At 32.2% G+C, this 19,840-nt stretch overlaps 1 protein-coding gene across 1 annotated transcript in view; it reads right to left on the bottom strand.

Moving 5' to 3' along the window:
- The window catches only part of LOC143256307 (T-box transcription factor TBX3-like), a 65,676-nt gene that overhangs the window by 17,949 nt on the left and 27,887 nt on the right, over positions 1–19,840 (bottom strand). Inside the window, exon 3 of the mRNA XM_076513381.1 lies at positions 15,845–15,991. Coding sequence (XP_076369496.1) covers positions 15,845–15,991 — 147 coding nt within the window. The remainder of the gene's footprint in view (positions 1–15,844; positions 15,992–19,840) is intronic.

Here is a 19,840-nt window from a genome sequence, read left to right as displayed (position 1 = left end):
AACACAACACGAACGTTATTTATAAAATATAATGTGATAACTTCTACGACTTGTATATTAGAGAAACAAGCAGAAAAATAGAAACCAGACTCAAATAACAAAAAACAACAACACCTTCACATGTTGTTGAACATTGCAAATAAAATAAACACAACATGACCATAGAAAACACCCAGATAGTAAGTAGGGAAACAAATATAAACAAACACAAAATTAAAGAAGCCCCACTTATACAGCAACTAAAACTAAAATTAAACTAATATAAAGTAACACACGTATACCTATATTAATTAATAACCTAACGTCTAACTGCAACTGACAGTTGCCGGACACATGTCTCAGGAATGAGAGTATAATCGGGTACAGGATTGTTCTAAGATACAACATCTTTATTAAAGTATTTTCATGTATATCCCATACATCTTTCTCAATAAACTATTTTCATGTATATCCCACACATCTTTCTCAATAAATTATTTTCATGTATATCCCATACATCTTTAATAAAATATTTTCATGTATATCCCATACATCTTTCTCAATAAATTATTTTCATGTATATCCCACACATCTTTCTCAAAAAATTATTTTCATGTATATCCCATACATCTTTCTCAATAAATTATCTTCATGTATATCCCATACATCTTTAATAAATTATTTTCATGTATATCCCATACATCTCTCTCAATAAATTATCTTCATGTATATCCCATACATCTTTCTCAATAAATTATCTTCATGTATATCCCATACATCTTTAATAAATTATTTTCATGTATATCCCATACATCTTTCTCAATAAATTATCTTCATGTATATCCCATACATCTTTAATAAATTATTTTCATGCATATCCCATATATCTTTAATAAATTATTTTCATGTATATCCCATAAATCTTTAATAAATTATTTTCATGTATATCCCATATATCTTTAATAAATTATTTTCATGAATATCCCATACAATATCTTTATTAAATTATTTTTATGTATACCCTGTATTAAACATACATAAGCAAAGTTCATCAGATACACACGTATCTCATGCGTGTTATATGTTTATAGTGACTCTGATAAACCTTTAAGCCTATATTCATTCGTTATGATATATGTATGAACATTAATAAGGCTTCGTTATATAAAATTACATAATTACATATACTAACTTTTGTGTTTAATATACTTGTAGAACAAGTGTGTATGTATACAACCAAATGTTTATGTCGTAAATACCCGCACGTAATACGTAGTATTGCTTATTGATTATACGTATGTTTGTAAATAAAGTGTGCACACTGGAGCTCTCTTCGTTGTTTCTAACAGTCTTTATTCACTATATAATTGTGTTTGTAAAGTGTGCACACTGGAGTTTCCTTCGTTGTTTCTAACAGTCTTTATTCACTGTATAATTGCGTGTTTGTAAAGTGTGCACACTGGAGCTTTCTTCGTTGTTTCTAACAATCTTTATTCACTGTATAATTGTGTGTTTGTAAAGTGTGCACACTGGAGCTTTCTTCGTTGTTACTAACAATCTTTATTCACTGTATAATTTGTGTGTTTGTAAAGTGTGCACACTGGAGTTTTCTTCGTTGTTTCTAACAATCTTTATTCACTGTATAATTGTGTGTTTGTAAAGTGTGCACACTGGAGTTTTCTTCGTTGTTTCTAACAATCTTTATTCACTGTATAATTGTGTGTTTGTAAAGTGTGCACACTGGAGTTTTCTTCGTTGTTTCTCACAGTCTTTATTCACTGTATAATTGTGTGTTTGTAAAGTGTGCACACTGGAGTTTTCTTCGTTGTTTCTAACAGTCTTTATTCACTGTATAATTGTGTGTTTGTAAAGTGTGCACACTGGAGCTTTCTTCGTTGTTTCTAACAATCTTTATTCACTGTATAATTGTGTGTTTGTAAAGTGTGCACACTGGAGCTTTCTTCGTTGTTACTAACAATCTTTATTCACTGTATAATTTGTGTGTTTGTAAAGTGTGCACACTGGAGTTTTCTTCGTTGTTTCTAACAATCTTTATTCACTGTATAATTGTGTGTTTGTAAAGTGTGCACACTGGAGTTTTCTTCGTTGTTTCTAACAATCTTTATTCACTGTATAATTGTGTGTTTGTAAAGTGTGCACACTGGAGTTTTCTTCGTTGTTTCTCACAGTCTTTATTCACTGTATAATTGTGTGTTTGTAAAGTGTGCACACTGGAGTTTTCTTCGTTGTTTCTAACAGTCTTTATTCACTGTATAATTGTGTGTTTGTAAAGTGTGCACACTGGAGTTTTCTTCGTTGTTACTAACAATCTTTATTCACTATATAATTGTGTTTGTAAAGTGTGCACACTGGAGTTTTCTTCGTTGTTTCCAACAATCTTTATTCACTGTATAATTTGTGTGTTTGTAAAGTGTGCACACTGGAGTTTTCTTCGTTGTTTCTAACAATCTTTATTCACTGTATAATTTGTGTGTTTGTAAAGTGTGCACACTGGAGTTTTCTTCGTTGTTTCTAACAGTCTTTATTCACTATATAATTGTGTGTTTGTAAAGTGTGCACACTGGAGTTTTCTTCGTTGTTTCTAACAATCTTTATTCACTGTATAATTGTGTGTTTGTAAAGTGTGCACACTGGAGTTTTCTTCGTTGTTTCTAACAATCTTTATTCACTGTATAATTTGTGTGTTTGTAAAGTGAGCACACTGGAGTTTTCTTCGTTGTTTCTAACAATCTTTATTCACTGTATAATTGTGTGTTTGTAAAGTGTGCACACTGGAGTTTTCTTCGTTGTTTCTAACAATCTTTATTCACTGTATAATTGTGTGTTTGTAAAGTGTGCACACTGGAGTTTTCTTCGTTGTTTCTAACAATCTTTATTCACTGTATAATTGTGTGTTTGTAAAGTGTGCACACTGGAGTTTTCTTCGTTGTTTCTCACAGTCTTTATTCACTGTATAATTGTGTGTTTGTAAAGTGTGCACACTGGAGTTTTCTTCGTTGTTTCTAACAGTCTTTATTCACTGTATAATTGTGTGTTTGTAAAGTGTGCACACTGGAGTTTTCTTCGTTGTTACTAACAATCTTTATTCACTATATAATTGTGTTTGTAAAGTGTGCACACTGGAGTTTTCTTCGTTGTTTCCAACAATCTTTATTCACTGTATAATTTGTGTGTTTGTAAAGTGTGCACACTGGAGTTTTCTTCGTTGTTTCTAACAATCTTTATTCACTGTATAATTTGTGTGTTTGTAAAGTGTGCACACTGGAGTTTTCTTCGTTGTTTCTAACAGTCTTTATTCACTATATAATTGTGTGTTTGTAAAGTGTGCACACTGGAGTTTTCTTCGTTGTTTCTAACAATCTTTATTCACTGTATAATTGTGTGTTTGTAAAGTGTGCACACTGGAGTTTTCTTCGTTGTTTCTAACAATCTTTATTCACTGTATAATTTGTGTGTTTGTAAAGTGAGCACACTGGAGTTTTCTTCGTTGTTTCTAACAATCTTTATTCACTGTATAATTGTGTGTTTGTAAAGTGTGCACACTGGAGCTTTCTTCGTTGTTTCTAACAATCTTTATTCACTGTATAATTGTGTGTTTGTAAAGTGTGCACACTGGAGCTTTCTTCGTTGTTACTAACAATCTTTATTCACTGTATAATTTGTGTGTTTGTAAAGTGTGCACACTGGAGTTTTCTTCGTTGTTTCTAACAATCTTTATTCACTGTATAATTGTGTGTTTGTAAAGTGTGCACACTGGAGTTTTCTTCGTTGTTTCTAACAATCTTTATTCACTGTATAATTGTGTGTTTGTAAAGTGTGCACACTGGAGTTTTTTTCGTTGTTTCTCACAGTCTTTATTCACTGTATAATTGTGTGTTTGTAAAGTGTGCACACTGGAGTTTTCTTCGTTGTTTCTAACAGTCTTTATTCACTGTATAATTGTGTTTGTAAAGTGTGCACACTGGAGTTTTCTGCGTTGTTACTAACAATCTTTATTCACTATATAATTGTGTTTGTAAAGTGTGCACACTGGAGTTTTCTTCGTTGTTTCCAACAATCTTTATTCACTGTATAATTTGTGTGTTTGTAAAGTGTGCACACTGGAGTTTTCTTCGTTGTTTCTAACAGTCTTTATTCACTATATAATTGTGTGTTTGTAAAGTGTGCACACTGAGTTTTCTTCGTTGTTTCTAACAATCTTTATTCACTGTATAATTGTGTGTTTGTAAAGTGTGCACACTGGAGTTTTCTTCGTTGTTTCTCACAGTCTTTATTCACTGTATAATTGTGTGTTTGTAAAGTGTGCACACTGGAGTTTTCTTCCTTTTTTCTAACAGTCTTTATTCACTATATAATTGTGTGTTTGTAAAGTGTGCACACTGGAGTTTTCTTCGTTGTTTCTCACAGTCTTTATTCACTGTATAATTGTGTGTTTGTAAAGTGTGCACACTGGAGTTTTCTTCGTTGTTTCTAACAGTCTTTATTCACTGTATAATTGTGTGTTTGTAAAGTGTGCACACTGGAGCTTTCTTCGTTGTTTCTAACAATCTTTATTTACTGTATAATTTGTGTGTTTGTAAAGTGAGCACACTGGAGTTTTCTTCGTTGTTTCTAACAATCTTTATTCACTGTATAATTGTGTGTTTGTAAAGTGTGCACACTGGAGCTTTCTTCGTTGTTTCTAACAATCTTTATTCACTGTATAATTGTGTGTTTGTAAAATGCGCACACTGGAGTTTTCTTCTTGTCTCTTACAATCTTTATTCACTATAAAAGTGTATGTTAGTACACGCTGCAGTTCCTATACTGTCTCCGAGATTCGTTATTAACTATATCAGTGAGGCTTTGTTACACAGGGACGCCGTAATTTTCTGTGTTAAAAACACTAAGCTGTAGATGGGCTTTCTTTTGGTATCACACTTGCTGACTGCACTTACCTCTGTAAAAGATTTTGTTAGATTCGCATCAAATAGTAATGACAAGGCTGTACGCCAGAGTGCGCCTGTTCGTTATCAGTGATACTTTTAACTGCCAGTTCTGACAATTATCTCAACCCCCTTCCAAGAGACTCTCTGAACTAGACGTTACACAATCATAGAAAGTACCTTGTTAATTAGACCGCGGTTGTTTCTCTACAGCGAGATATCTTGGGGACAAGCAGAGGAACGTGTTTTTCTGTGGTAAATACTGTCTGCTCTTGTTTTAATACGTGCTTTGAAGAGCTCAGCTAGGCCTGATACTTTTTGTCTTTTACGAGTCGCAAGTGAATTTGAATGTAATATCTTTGAGTTAGAACAAAACACATACTTATGTTGCACATAAAAGTGCATGGCGTGTCTGTGCGTGTGTGTAATTGGTTCAAATATTATCGATACCGGTGGACAGACCTCAACAGAGAACACTTTGCACTCACTTATAAATTCGCACTTATTTCCATTGTTCCAATCATTGCAACGCATGTATAACGTAAATTTGGATTTAATGAGATTTTAAAAAAATATTTGTAGTAACGTTTTTTTTAACCCTTCCATGTTATGATGTCATGTTCCATAACTGTGTGCTCGAAACGGCTTGATATGTCATGTTCCATAACTGTGTGCTCGAAACGGCTTGATATGTCATGTTCCATAACTGTGTGCTCGAAACGGCTTGATATGTAATGTTCCATAACTGTGTGCTCGAAACGGCTTGATATGTCACGTTCCATAACTGTGTGCTCGAAACGGCTTGATATGTAATGTTCCATAACTGTGTGCTCGAAACGGCTTGATATGTAATGTTCCATAACTGTGTGCTCGAAACGGCTTGATCTATACTTTCTAAATTTGGAGTATTCATATGGTTCTTCTAAAAGTTGTCTTTTTAATGAAGTCAATAGATGGAACTGTTTCTCTCAGAAGCAGTTTATAGTTGATTAGTGGGAATGTTCTTCTTATAAGAAGTCTCCAGTGGATCAGAACAATGTTTTCTCACAAGCACTCTTTAGTAGGTCAGTGCGAATGTTCCTTTTAGAAAAATTCTAGAAAGTTAATAAATGGGATTTCCTAAAAGCTGAATTTTACACAAATATAGATAGAATTTTAAAGAACCAACGGGTAATTTCTGTTTTTGCTAACACGGGTATTTTACAGAAGAGTATTATATATTATAAGAATTTAAAGACATTAGATTGTTACCAAACATATTATTTTGTATATGATCGAATGAAGGAATTTATATAATTCTAACAGTAGACGAGACTGTTATGAGAAACCATTTATAGACAACCGTTACAACACACTCACTCCCTTAAGAAGATGACACTAGTGTTATTCTACGACGTTAACTCTATGAACAAGTGTTTGCCAAAAAAAGAAAGTTTTTCCATCTTGAAAAAGTAAAGAAAAGGAAGACTTACAACCTTAAAAATCGGGTTTCGATACCCGTGGAAATCACAGCATAAATAGCCATTGAGTAAATTAGGGTTAACTACAAACACTCACTCTTCAGAAAACTATTTTACCGAACAAAAATAAGGAACTCGTTAACTTTATCAACAGTTGCGATTTCTCTCAAAAATATTTATCTTGTTTTAATAAGTGAAACATGAACTGTGATTACAGATAAACTTTATCATTAAGTTGTTTTCAAAAGGTTTTGGTTTGGTTTATTTTCAATTTCGCGCAAAGCTACTCGAGGGTTGTCTGCGCTAGCCATCCCTAATTTAGCAGTGTAAGACTAGAGGGAAAGCAGCTAGTCATCACTAACCACCGCCAACTCTTGGGCTACTCTTTTACCAACGAACAGTGGGATTGATCGTAATATTATAACGCCCCCACGACTGAAAGGGCCACCCTCATATTACGAGTCGAGTGCCTTAACCACCTGGCTATGCCGGGCCTAAAGGTCACGTTCATCAGAAGTTACATTTTACTTTTTCTGGTTACTTTATTACTAGACTAAACACACCGCTACTTTCACTTCCATAAAGAATTGTTGTACATTAATCTTACTACAATGGACGTAACATGTATGTCAGTATCTATGTATGTAACCAAAACTCCTGCGCTATCTATTGGATTGCAGTACAAAGTATAATATGTTAAAACTTATATATTGGCTATTCAAGATTCAGACAATTATAAAAATAACTGTAATATGTATTACAACCATTTCTTTATTACAGAACACAAGTTAAAAAAATGTACTCTCCTCACAACAATAACACGTCTTTCCTTCACTAGGACTGCATGTGAGGGTTTGGTTACATATTTATTGATGTAATTTTTAAATGTAGTACTGAAATACTGGAGTTCTTAAACAAATATCAATTTTTCAATAAACAGCACAATTTTTAATATATAAAACAGTGACGCTTATGAAAATTTTCAACTCTGCACATTAAGTAACGCAGTGAGTTATATCTGAATGAAGAACACACTCTGAACTCTTTCCCCGTGCAGGAGATTCTAGAAGTAAATCCATTTTTAGAAAATATTCATTTTCTTGATAAACATTTCTCAATGATATGTTTATACTACAATTAGAGAAAGAGCCACCCGTATGGGGGCGTTCCTGTTAGTATTGATAATAATAAAAATGTACGAGATTATTTTTATACTAAAACTTCCAAATTCTGACTCCAGTATTAAGTTTACAATAGAAAGCGCGGGTGTATGTAAGTTTTCTTATAGCAAAGCTACGTTGTGCTATCTGCTGAGTCCACCAAGGGAAATCGAACCACTGATTTTAGTGTTGTAAATCCGTAGACTTACCGCTGGACCAGCGGAGGACCAATAGAAAGTTATACCCAACTTTACTGTCAGAATAATACAAAGAAAAAAACCCCACTTTATCTAAAGAAGTGTAAAATATCTATGGGTGCCATGTTTACTTTATTATCATCCTAAATGTGGCACAGTGGAAATTCTGAAGGCTTATAACGTTAAACATTGGGTTTTGATACCCGTGATGGGCATACCACAGATAGCCTTTTGTGTGGCTGGGCGCTTAACAACAACAGAGCCAAACTCTCAGAATAAAGTTAGGCATTAGTGATTCACGAAATAATTCATTTTACGGTCATTTGTCTATGTCAGTACGTTTTAAAAATTAAAGATAAATACGCATCAGGTTAGCTACCAGGATTACCTCGTACTGTCTGCATTGAACCTTTAACTGGAGATTATTAAACCTTTGTGAGGCAGTTGGCATATATAGCTTTGACGGTTATACCTGTTTAAAGATAAAATCCTATCGTGAAAACGTAGGAAAAGATATAAAAAAACAACCTACCGTGTGTCACGTGCGTAGCAAATGTGTTTTATTACTTTAACGTAGTCAGCCTGAAATGTTATACACCGCTCGGAGAAAAAATAAAAAACTTGCACCTTCTGTCTTTTTCAGTACCTCAGTATATGAACTTTGACCTAAGTTCTCTCGATGAACGTGAAGAGTTTAAGAGTGAATTTTTTCTTCATTTCTTCCCAGTATTTGGGAGATAAATTTCCTGTTGTAACATTACGTAATGAAAACAAAATAAAACTCTCACGAAAAAGTGATAGGTTTTCTTTTAAACTATTTCAAGTAAGAGAAAAGTTATTTTTTTCTTGTAATGATTATGAGCGAACAATGGACGAAGACTGGATGCAACATGTAGTGACACCTATCGAAAAATACATTAGGATTTACGTAACCAAAGGATAAAAGTATTTCCAAACGTTTAATTTTGTAGATGTTATAATTTCAATATAAGCGTAAGAATAGTGTACAATCAGAAGTATATTTGAAAAAAATGTAGCATTGGCTGTGTTTCAATCATTTTTAAACAAAAACTCGGAAGAAAGAAAAATATTAAACCAAATGTATGCAGTAACACCTATTTTTGTAAACTACCTTTTAAATAAAATGTTAAGCCAATAATTGTTTAATGTCTTCATCTAACTCGTCTTTTAGAATGACTTGCTCGTGCAAAAATGGTTCGTTAATTATATTCGTTTAATTAATAACTAATTATTGCTATTTTTTAAATATATATACTTAATTGATAGTGAGAAAGGAGTTGAGAACCGAATTATTAATTTAGGTCATTTTCTTAAGGTTTGCTTTAGGCTCTATTTATTCAAAACGAAACTAATAAAACAATCAATAAACATGAGCGGTAGTGGTTTATTTATCGTGATATTTAGATATAAATTCAAGATATAGCCAGTGTAACTACAGGTGACTTTTACTGTATCCTAGAGCACAAGTGTTAACAGTAGAGACAATGTTATGAAACGTTGTCAACTGTCTGGTGTGATAGAACCTTAGTATGAAAAGAACAGACAGTGTGATAAAACAATGATAACTCTTTGGTTTAACAGAACCTTAGTATAAATAGAACAGACAGTGTGATAAAATAATGATAAGTGGTTGGTATGACAGAACCTTAGTATTAATAGAACAGACAGTATGATAAAACAATGATAACTGGCTGGTACGACAGAACCCTAGTATTAATAGAACAGACAGTGTGATAAAACAATGATAACTGGTTGGTACGACAGAACCCTAGTATTAATAGAACAGACAGTATGATAAAACAATGATAACTGGTTGGTACGACAGAACCCTAGTATTAATAAAACAGACAGTGTGATAAAACAATGATAACTGGTTGGTGTGACAGAACCTTAGTATTAATAGAACAGACAGTATGATAAAACAATGATAACTGGTTGGTACGACAGAACCCTAGTATTAATAGAACAGACAGTGTGATAAAACAATGATAACTGGTTGGTGTGACAGAACCTTAGTATTAATAGAACAGACAGTGTGATAAAACAATGATAACTGGTTGGTACGACAGAACCTTAGTATTAATAGAACAGACAGTATGATAAAACAATGATAACTGGTTGGTACGACAGAACCTTAGTATTAATAGAACATACAGTATGATAAAACAATGATAACTGGTTGGTATGACAGAACCCTAGTATTAATAGAACAGACAGTATGATAAAACAATGATAACTGGTTGGTATGACAGAACCCTAGTATTAATATAACAGACAGTATGATAAAACAATGATAACTGGTTGGTATGACAGAACCCTAGTATTAATGGAACATACAGTATGATAAAACAATGATAACTGGTTGGTATGACAGAACCCTAGTATTAATAGAACAGACAGTATGATAAAACAATGATAACTGGTTGGTATGACAGAACCCTAGTATTAATATAACAGACAGTATGATAAAACAATGATAACTGGTTGATATGACAACCCTAGTATTAATAGAACAGACAATGTGATAAAACAATGATAACTGGTTGGTACGACAGAACCCTAGTATTAATAGAGCAGACAGTATGATAAAACAATGATAACTGGTTGGTATGACAGAACCATAGTATTAATAGAACAGACAGTATGATAAAACAATGATAACTGGTTGGTGTGACAGAACCCTAGTATTAATAGTATAGACAGTGTTATAAAACAATGATAACTGGTTGGTGTGACAGAACCCTAGTATTAATAGTATAGACAGTGTTATAAAACAATGATAACTAGTTGGTATGACAGAACCCTAGTATTAATAGAACAGACAGTATGATGAAACAATGATAACTGGTTGGTGTGACAGAACCCTAGTATTAATAGTATAGACAGTGTTATAAAACAATGATAACTGGTTGGTATGACAGAACCCTAGTATTAATAGAACAGACAGTATGATAAAACAATGATAACTGGTTGGTACGACAGAACCCTAGTATTAATAGTATAGACAGTGTTATAAAACAATGATAACTGGTTGGTATGACAACCCTAGTATTAATAGAACAGACAATGTGATAAAACAATGATAACTGGTTGGTACGACAGAACCCTAGTATTAATAGAACAGACAGTATGATAAAACAATGACAACTGGTTGGTACGACAGAACCATAGTATTAATAGAACAGACAGTATGATAAAACAATGATAACTGGTTGGTGTGACAGAACCCTAGTATTAATAGTATAGACAGTGTTATAAAACAATGATAACTGGTTGGTGTGACAGAACCCTAGTATTAATAGTATAGACAGTGTTATAAAACAATGATAACTGGTTGGTATGACAGAACCCTAGTATTAATAGAACAGACAGTATGATAAAACAATGATAACTGGTTGGTACGACAGAACCCTAGTATTAATAGTATAGACAGTGTTATAAAACAATGATAACTGGTTGGTATGACAGAACCCTAGTATTAATAGTATAGACAGTATGATAAAACAATGATAACTGGTTGGTATGACAAAACCCTAGTATTAATAGTATAGACAGTATGATAAAACAATGATAACTGGTTGGTACGACAGAACCCTTGTACTAATAGTATAGACAGTGTGATAAAACAATGATAACTGGTTGGTATGACAGAACCCTAGTATTAATAGTATAGACAGTGTGATAAAACAATGATAACTAGTTGGTATGACAAAACCCTAGTATTAATAGTATAGACAGTATGATAAAACAATGATAACTGGTTGGTACGATAGAACCCTAGTATTAATAGCATAGACAGTGTGATAAAACAATGATAACTGGTTAGTATGACAGAACCCTAGTATTAATAGAACAGACAGTATGATAAAACAATGATAAGTGGTTGGTGTGATAGAACCTGAATATAAGCGATACAGTTAGTGTGATGTGTAATAGATATTTATGACTTCAAACGTATATATTAAGGAAATTGCGAGCGTTTCGAATGTACATATAATTACAGCAAGATGGATAAATCTCTAATTAATAACACAATTAACTCTACAGAATGTGTGTTACATTATGGACACAAAAGAATGGTATCCCTTCTGATATGTGTTAACTTAGTATGTGATATTCAATCACAAAATATATGTATACGGTAAACTCTAAATGTTTGTCTGCAAATATGTATACTAGGTGACTGGTAAAATTAATGAGATATACAGTTAAGTTGTTATAGCATCTGTCACTATTGCTATTGTAATATCTTAAGCGTCCGGTGGATATGTTTTTTTTCTTTACGAAACTTTTTAAAATGACAAATAATTTGAATAACTTGTGACCTCATATGGACCAAATAAGTAGATTACAGTGTATTTTGAAAATAGTAGCAAACATTTGTCAGAAATACGATAAACATGTTTGTTATATACATATATATAGTAGAAGTCAAGTATGACCTTTTCATGCTTGTATTTAGTCATGGTTTCGAAGGTTTAAATACTATAGTGGATCTAGCTTGAATAACTGACTGCCTTGTAGTCATAACAAACGACACTACTGAGCAACAGGTTCTGTTAACAATATTTCATTAGTGTTTGAAGTTTAAGATTCTAAAACCAATTTATGAATTATTAGGAAGATCAATATTTGTAACAACGTACCTTGGGTTGGAAACAGTGATATTAAACTATCTGTTGAAAAAAGTTTACTTTTAAATCTGTTGACACAAAAGTTGTTGGTCTTTTGACTCTCAAATGGATTCAAAGTAGGCTTACGTTTTAATTCTTAACGTTTCCTAGTCACTAAGCGTAGGTCTGAAAACTTATAACGTTAAAAACCGGCTTTCGATACCTGTGTGGTAAAACGAAGATAGCCTATTATGCAGCTTTATGTTAACTAAAATAACTATCCACCCTTTTATCGACTTTAGAATAGTATAAATTTTAGCTCTGTGATAATAGTTGAGTTTTAGCTCCTTATTAACCTGAGAACAGTTTAAGTTTTAACATTTATTGACCTGATAATAGTTTTAATTCTTTATTTATGTAAGAACACTATAACTTTTAATTTTTTAATGATTCGAGGAAAGTACGAGTTCTAAATCTTTAATAATACCAGAATATGTTGTTTAACTTTAAAGTTTTTTATTATTTATTTTCGTGATAATATTCGAATTTGAATTCTTTTGTTCTCCGCTGGAACAACGTTAAGTCTACTGAGTTTCGACGCTCAAATAATGAATTCGAGTCCCCTCGGTGGACACAGCACATTGCCCGATGTAGCTTTGCTATAACACACACACGAACATGTATTTAACTCTTTACTGGCCCGATATTAACTTAAATATTAACTATTTACTTTCTTACGAATATTTGTTTTAGTTTTAATTCTATATATTCGTGAGGGTATTTTAAAGCGCCACTATCGGAGAGTCGACATATACTCGAACAATTTTATAGGTGTGTTTAACTGAAATAAAAAAATTAATGATTTTATAATGAGTATGCTGTTACATAATATTTACCGACTTACTCGAATAAACATTCTGTTTTCAAGCAGTAATTGCAAATTTAAATTGTCTAGAAAAACATAATTATAAGCCATGTTAGAAAATTTTATAAAGAAGCAAATTCCTTCGAATCAGAAATTTTTGTTCTGACTACACAACAAATGACATGTTAGGCTTATGTCGAGTGCAGATCAGGACGCGAATAGTGCCATCAATCGCCCTCACAAAAAATAATTCAAAATCGAAATCGTCAGCGTTCGAATGATAAGACTTAATTTGGTTACAAACAACTTGGTTGTTAGTTTCAGTCAAGCTAAACTTAAGTTTAGCAGTTTCTACTTCAGCAGTTGTGATATAAAACCAAGTGAAAACAACCTAGAGAAATAAAGACTTAGGAAAGCTGGTATGTTCTATTTCTTAGGATGAAACTTAAAATAAGACAAATATTAAATTTGTATTCACGTAGACAAAGGTTCATCTCAGATGATCCATTACTTCCTTATAGGCGATAGCGATGATTTAGGCAAACAATATAAGATTTGAAGACATAAAATTTATAAATTGACAAAACTTAGTAATTCGTAAAAGACTAGAAAAAATATTTATGCCACTGTGTAAAAACTAAAATAATCATTCATGACACTGTGAAAAAATAGGTTAATTATTTATGACACTGTGTTAAAGACTAGGATAATCATTCATGACACTGTGTAAAACATAGGATGATTATTTATGACACTGTGTAAAAACTAGAATAATCATTCATGACACTGTGAAAAAATAGGTTAATTATTTATGACACTGTGTTAAAGACTAGGATAATCATTCATGACACTGTGTAAAAAACTAGGATAATCATTCATGCCACCGTATAAAAACTAGGATAATTATTCATGACACCGTATAAAAACTAGGATAATCATTCATGACACCGTATAAAAACTAGGATAATCATTCATGACACCGTATAAAAACTAGGATAATTATTCATGACACCATATAAAAATTAGGATAATTATTCATGTCACCGTATAAAAACTAGGATAATCATTCATGTCACCGTATAAAAACTAGGATAATCATTCATGACACCGTATAAAAACTAGGATAATCATTCATGACACCGTATAAAACTAGGATAATCATTCATGACACCGTATAAAAACTAGGATAATCATTCATGACACCGTATAAAACTAGGATAATTATTCATGACACCGTATAAAAACTAGGATAATCATTCATGACACCGTATAAAAACTAGGATAATCATTCATGACACCGTATAAAAACTAGGATAATCATTCATGACACCGTATAAAAACTAGAATAATCATTCATGACACCGTATAAAAACTAGGATAATCATTCATGACACCGTATAAAACTAGGATAATCATTCATGACACCGTATAAAAACTAGGATAATCATTCATGACACCGTATAAAAACTAGGATAATCATTCATGACACCGTATAAAAACTAGGATAATCATTCATGACACCGTATAAAAACTAGGATAATCATTCATGACACCGTATAAAAACTAGAATAATCATTCATGACACCGTATAAAAACTAGGATAATTATTCATGACACCGTATAAAAACTAGGATAATCATTCATGACACCGTATAAAAACTAGGATAATCATTCATGACACCGTATAAAAACTAGAATAATCATTCATGACACCGTATAAAAACTAGGATAATCATTCATGACACCGTATAAAAACTAGGATAATCATTCATGACACCGTATAAAAACTAGGATAATTATTCATGACACCGTATAAAAACTAGGATAATTATTCATGACACCGTATAAAAACTAGGATAATCATTCATGACACCGTATAAAATCTAGGATAATCATTCATGACACCGTATAAAAACTAGGATAATTATTCATGACACCGTATAAAACTAGGATAATCATTCATGACACCGTATAAAACTAGGATAATCATTCATGACACCGTATAAAATCTAGGATAATCATTCATGACACCGTATAAAAACTAGGATAATCATTCATGACACCGTATAAAAACTAGGATAATCATTCATGACACCGTATAAAAACTAGGATAATCATTCATGACACCGTATAAAAACTAGGATAATCATTCATGACACCGTATAAAAACTAGGATAATTATTCATGACACCGTATAAAAAATCTAAAATAATTAGTTCTGATTCTGCGCTGTGAACACTTTAGAAAATTAGTGTTGAAGCTGTTGAAACTAGAGAAATAAGTTATGACAGTGAAGACATAAACTACTTATGTTCAGATGTAGAATAAACTTGAATTAAGTTACTAATTTCAGTTAGTCCTTAAAGGGTTAATACAGACTTAAGCTAATCCTGACGAACACTACGAAATATGATCATGGTATGAAGACTGACCATGGTATGAAGACGACAGTGTTAAACTAATTATGACATAAGCAGCACACAATATGCTCATGTTAGAGACATGACACAGTTCTTTTTATCTAACGTTTTAAATAGTATTAAATGAATTAACAAAATTATTTGTTCGTACATTAACACCGTCAACAAAATGACGTCACTGACCTTTTCGTTTTGATAAGCCGTGACTGCGATAAACTCAGTCTCTTTAAAAACGTATGTACGGAACGTACTGTACGGCAGCTTCAAGATGTCGTTAGCCCGTACAAGGTGAAACCTCGGCTGGTATTTGTGCATGGAGTTCAGGATGGTCTAGGAAATAACGAAACAATGTGGAGTTACTTACACGGTTGAATGATAAAACAAACACAAAAACAACATTGTGTTTTAGATGTCACTGGTTTGAGGATCTCTATTGTCACTGCTCTTGTGATTCAAGAACCATTAGTAAAATTCATGTAAAGGTTTACACCAAACATCAATCAGGAGATAAGTAAGATATACAACAGTTACCTGTTCTTAATTTTAAGCGACGTATCGGATAGGGAAGGCCGTTTTAAAGTAATTATAGACTAAACGAACAAATAAAATTTTAACTCAGGTATAAACGGAAAGAACGAATAGGAAAAGGTTTCTTATAATAATTACAGACTAAATGAACAGATTGGAAAAGGGTTTTTAACTTAAGTGTAGGCGAAAAGAAGAAATAGAAAAGAACTTCTTAAAATAGGCGGATTATATGAACGAGTAGAAAACTTGAAAATTAAGCAAGGGAACTAAATGTATTATTAATATTTGAAACAACTACACCTAGATGTCACTAAATGTATTATTATTATTTGAAACAACTACACCTAGATGTCACTAAATGTACTATTATTATTTAAACAACATCTAGATGTCATTAAATGTATTATTATTATTTCAAACAACTACACCCAGATGTCATTAAATGTATTTATTAATATTTCAAACAACTACACCTAGATGTCACTAAATGTATTATTATTATTTCAAACAGCTACACCTAGATGTCATTAAATGTATTATTATTATTTCAAACAACTACACCTAGATGTCACTAAATGTACTATTATTATTTAAACAACATCTAGATGTCATTAAATGTATTATTAATATTTCAAACAACTACACCCAGATGTCATTAAATGTATTTATTAATATTTTCAAACAACTACACCTAGATATCATTAAATGTATTATTATTTGAATTCTTTTGGTTTATTATGATCGTAACTGAAGATATTTTGTTCTGTAGCACTTAAAATATATTGGAGAAACTGAACATATGTTTTGTATATAATGAATGGCTAGGTTACAGTAAAGTAGGTGAGATTTCTTATTGTTAAATATGTTTGACCACATTATATGTCCATCTTCTATCACGTGATTCACTTCAAACATAGGTACAGATAGTTGAGCTGTACCTACCTATCTATAACACCAAGAGGTATTAAACTGGTGTTAAAGAAAAACTAGAAAATCAACATACTCTAATGAAATGATACAATAAGTTCTACTGAGTTAAACCTTTTAATGTTTTACTAACACACTTATGAAGAACAGTCCGAGAGAGTAAGTGTTGGTTTGTTTCAGCGCACAGCTACACAATAGACGATCTACATTTCTGTGTTATAAGTTCGTGAACTTATCGTTGACTTACAGTGAACAGTAAATTGAATAGCAGGTATTGTCTCTTGAGAACATTTCATCTAATAGACTCCATTTGTTATTACAATCAAACAGAGAAAGTATGGTTTAAATTTCTGCGCTAGCCGTCCCTAATTTAGAAGTGCAAGAACACCCACCGTCTTTTATCAACAAAATAGTATAACTGGGTTTCGAACATGCAACCGTCAGAGTACGAGTCGATCGCCTTAACCACTTGACCATGCCGAGCGTAAGAATAAGGGGTTGATTACTTAGGCCTACAATGTCTCAACGTCTGCTGCTTTTCACTGTCTGTGGGTAGTTACCTCTAAAAAGTTCTAGTAATTACTGAAGTAGAAATGTAACGGAATCACAGTAATATATGTGCCCAACCTGTGCCCATTTAAAAGAAATGAAATAATAAAAGATGTTAAGTAGAAATGACATAAACTATCTTAAATTGGACTACAAATCCGACTTTAATATTATAAATATAAAAATATCTTTAAAAGATAAATTTATCTTTTAAGACATTTTCATATTTATAATAAGGGCTGAGTTTGGGAATGACTTATAGCGGGAATATATTGGAGTGGTTTCATTTCATTTCTACTTAAAAAATTATTAGAACTGTTAGGGGTAGTTGTCTTGTTACAACTTACTGCAGACAGTAGGAGTCGTGGTATTGAACTTATTACCATGAATTGATTTTCCATAATTACTGATTAGTTTAACATCAGAGCTAAGGTTTGGGCTGGTAACTGAGATATTACCATCGGATTTGGGAGCTGTAATTACCACAGACAACTTTCGTTATGGTAACTGGGATTAACAAGGGGTTTTATAAAGCCTTTCTTGATTATTATTTCTATACAAACGAGTGCACTTAGAGTTCTGACCAGGGACTGCACTGGTATGATTATTCTTTGCACTGATCATTGTTATTGTGGAACGTGAAAAATATTATTTATTACACACTGAATAAACAGTTTACACTATGTAACGATTTTTTTTACACTTTCTTATTACTTGGCAGAAAGTGTTACCTCTCAATTGCTTATGCCTAAAGTAAATGGAAAAAAAACTATTTTTCTCTTCAAACTTTGCTTTTGTGACCTGGGAGTGTATAACGAAAACATGATGGGAGACTATATTTGGGGGCTGATACGTGAAAGTGATTTACATTACAGTCGCAAATCTCGAAAAACTATTCACTTCTAAACATTTTTGTTCATTTTTGTATTACTTTAGTATAAATACATGTAAATCTTGAATCATAAGATGTTTTATTCACACCTTATGTAAAAGAAAATGTGCAAATTTGCTAGTTTTTACATAGAAAATAGGTTAATTTCATTATCCAGGTCACAAAAGCAAAGAGAATAATGGCTATTTTCTGTACTCTTACAACATAAGCAATTAAGAAATAACATATACTATCCAGGAACAAAATTTGTGTTACATAGTGTTATGGTCTGATCTGCAAGCAGAAATGGGTTACAAAAACAAACACACAAATACAACAGTAAAACAAACTGCACTCTCTATATCTTCTTTACTAATATGGCTCAAAGCAACAGAGGCTTTCACACAGCTGTTTTTTTTTTGTTAAATAGTTTATTTGAAGTCTGTAAGAGTTTCCCACTTGTCTCTAGTGGCTCCTAAAGAATTCGGTGTTATCTATCGTAAACACGGATAAGAAGAGCCAAACATGTGTTCACTGAACACAGTATTCATGCTTGTAGTAGTTGAGACCTAAGGATAAACAGATATATATTTGTACTCGTCATAAATGAGCTATTTTAAATGGTTTTCGACTCAACAAAGCATTATCCGTAATGGTAACACTTATTTGTAGATTGTGTTTTGTTATAGTTGTATATTAAAGTTATTAAAAAGAATGCGAAATTTTTCTACACGTCCCACGATCGTCGTTTACTAAAATATTTCTAAGTTGGTAGAATTTTTTTTTTTAACGTTAGGCCTAATTTTTGAGTAACTTTGTTCTACAGTCGACGTTCTTAATTTTCTATGTTTAATTTACAGCCTATTTTAATAGAAATTGCGCCTAACTTTTAACCAGTTTTAAAATCAGTTAAGCTAGCCTGCAACCCTTTTTAATAGAAGTAAGGCTTAATCTGCAGTTTATTTTAAAAGAAGTTATTAATTTACAGCCTATTTTAATAGAAATTGCGCCTAACTTTTAACTAGTTTTAAAATCAGTTAAGCTAACCTGCAACCCTTTTTAATAGAAGTAAGGCTTAATCTGCAGTTTATTTTAAAAGGAGTTAAGCCTAATGTGCAGTCTCTTTTTTTTTTTTTAATGGCAGTTGCGCCTAACCTGCCCATTTAATCTGTTTTCATATTACATAGAAATAAGAGTGGAACGTTTCCTGCTGGTACAGCAGTAAGTCGATGGGTTTACAACACTAAACCCAGGGGTTCGATTCCCTTCGGTGGACACAACAGATAACATAATATGGGTTTTCT

Source organism: Tachypleus tridentatus, chromosome 7, assembly GCF_004210375.1.
Source record: "Tachypleus tridentatus isolate NWPU-2018 chromosome 7, ASM421037v1, whole genome shotgun sequence".
Lineage (NCBI taxonomy): Eukaryota > Metazoa > Arthropoda > Merostomata > Xiphosura > Limulidae > Tachypleus > Tachypleus tridentatus.
The sequence above is the reverse complement of the archived record's forward strand: the minus strand, read 5'-3'. Positions and strand labels throughout refer to the sequence as shown.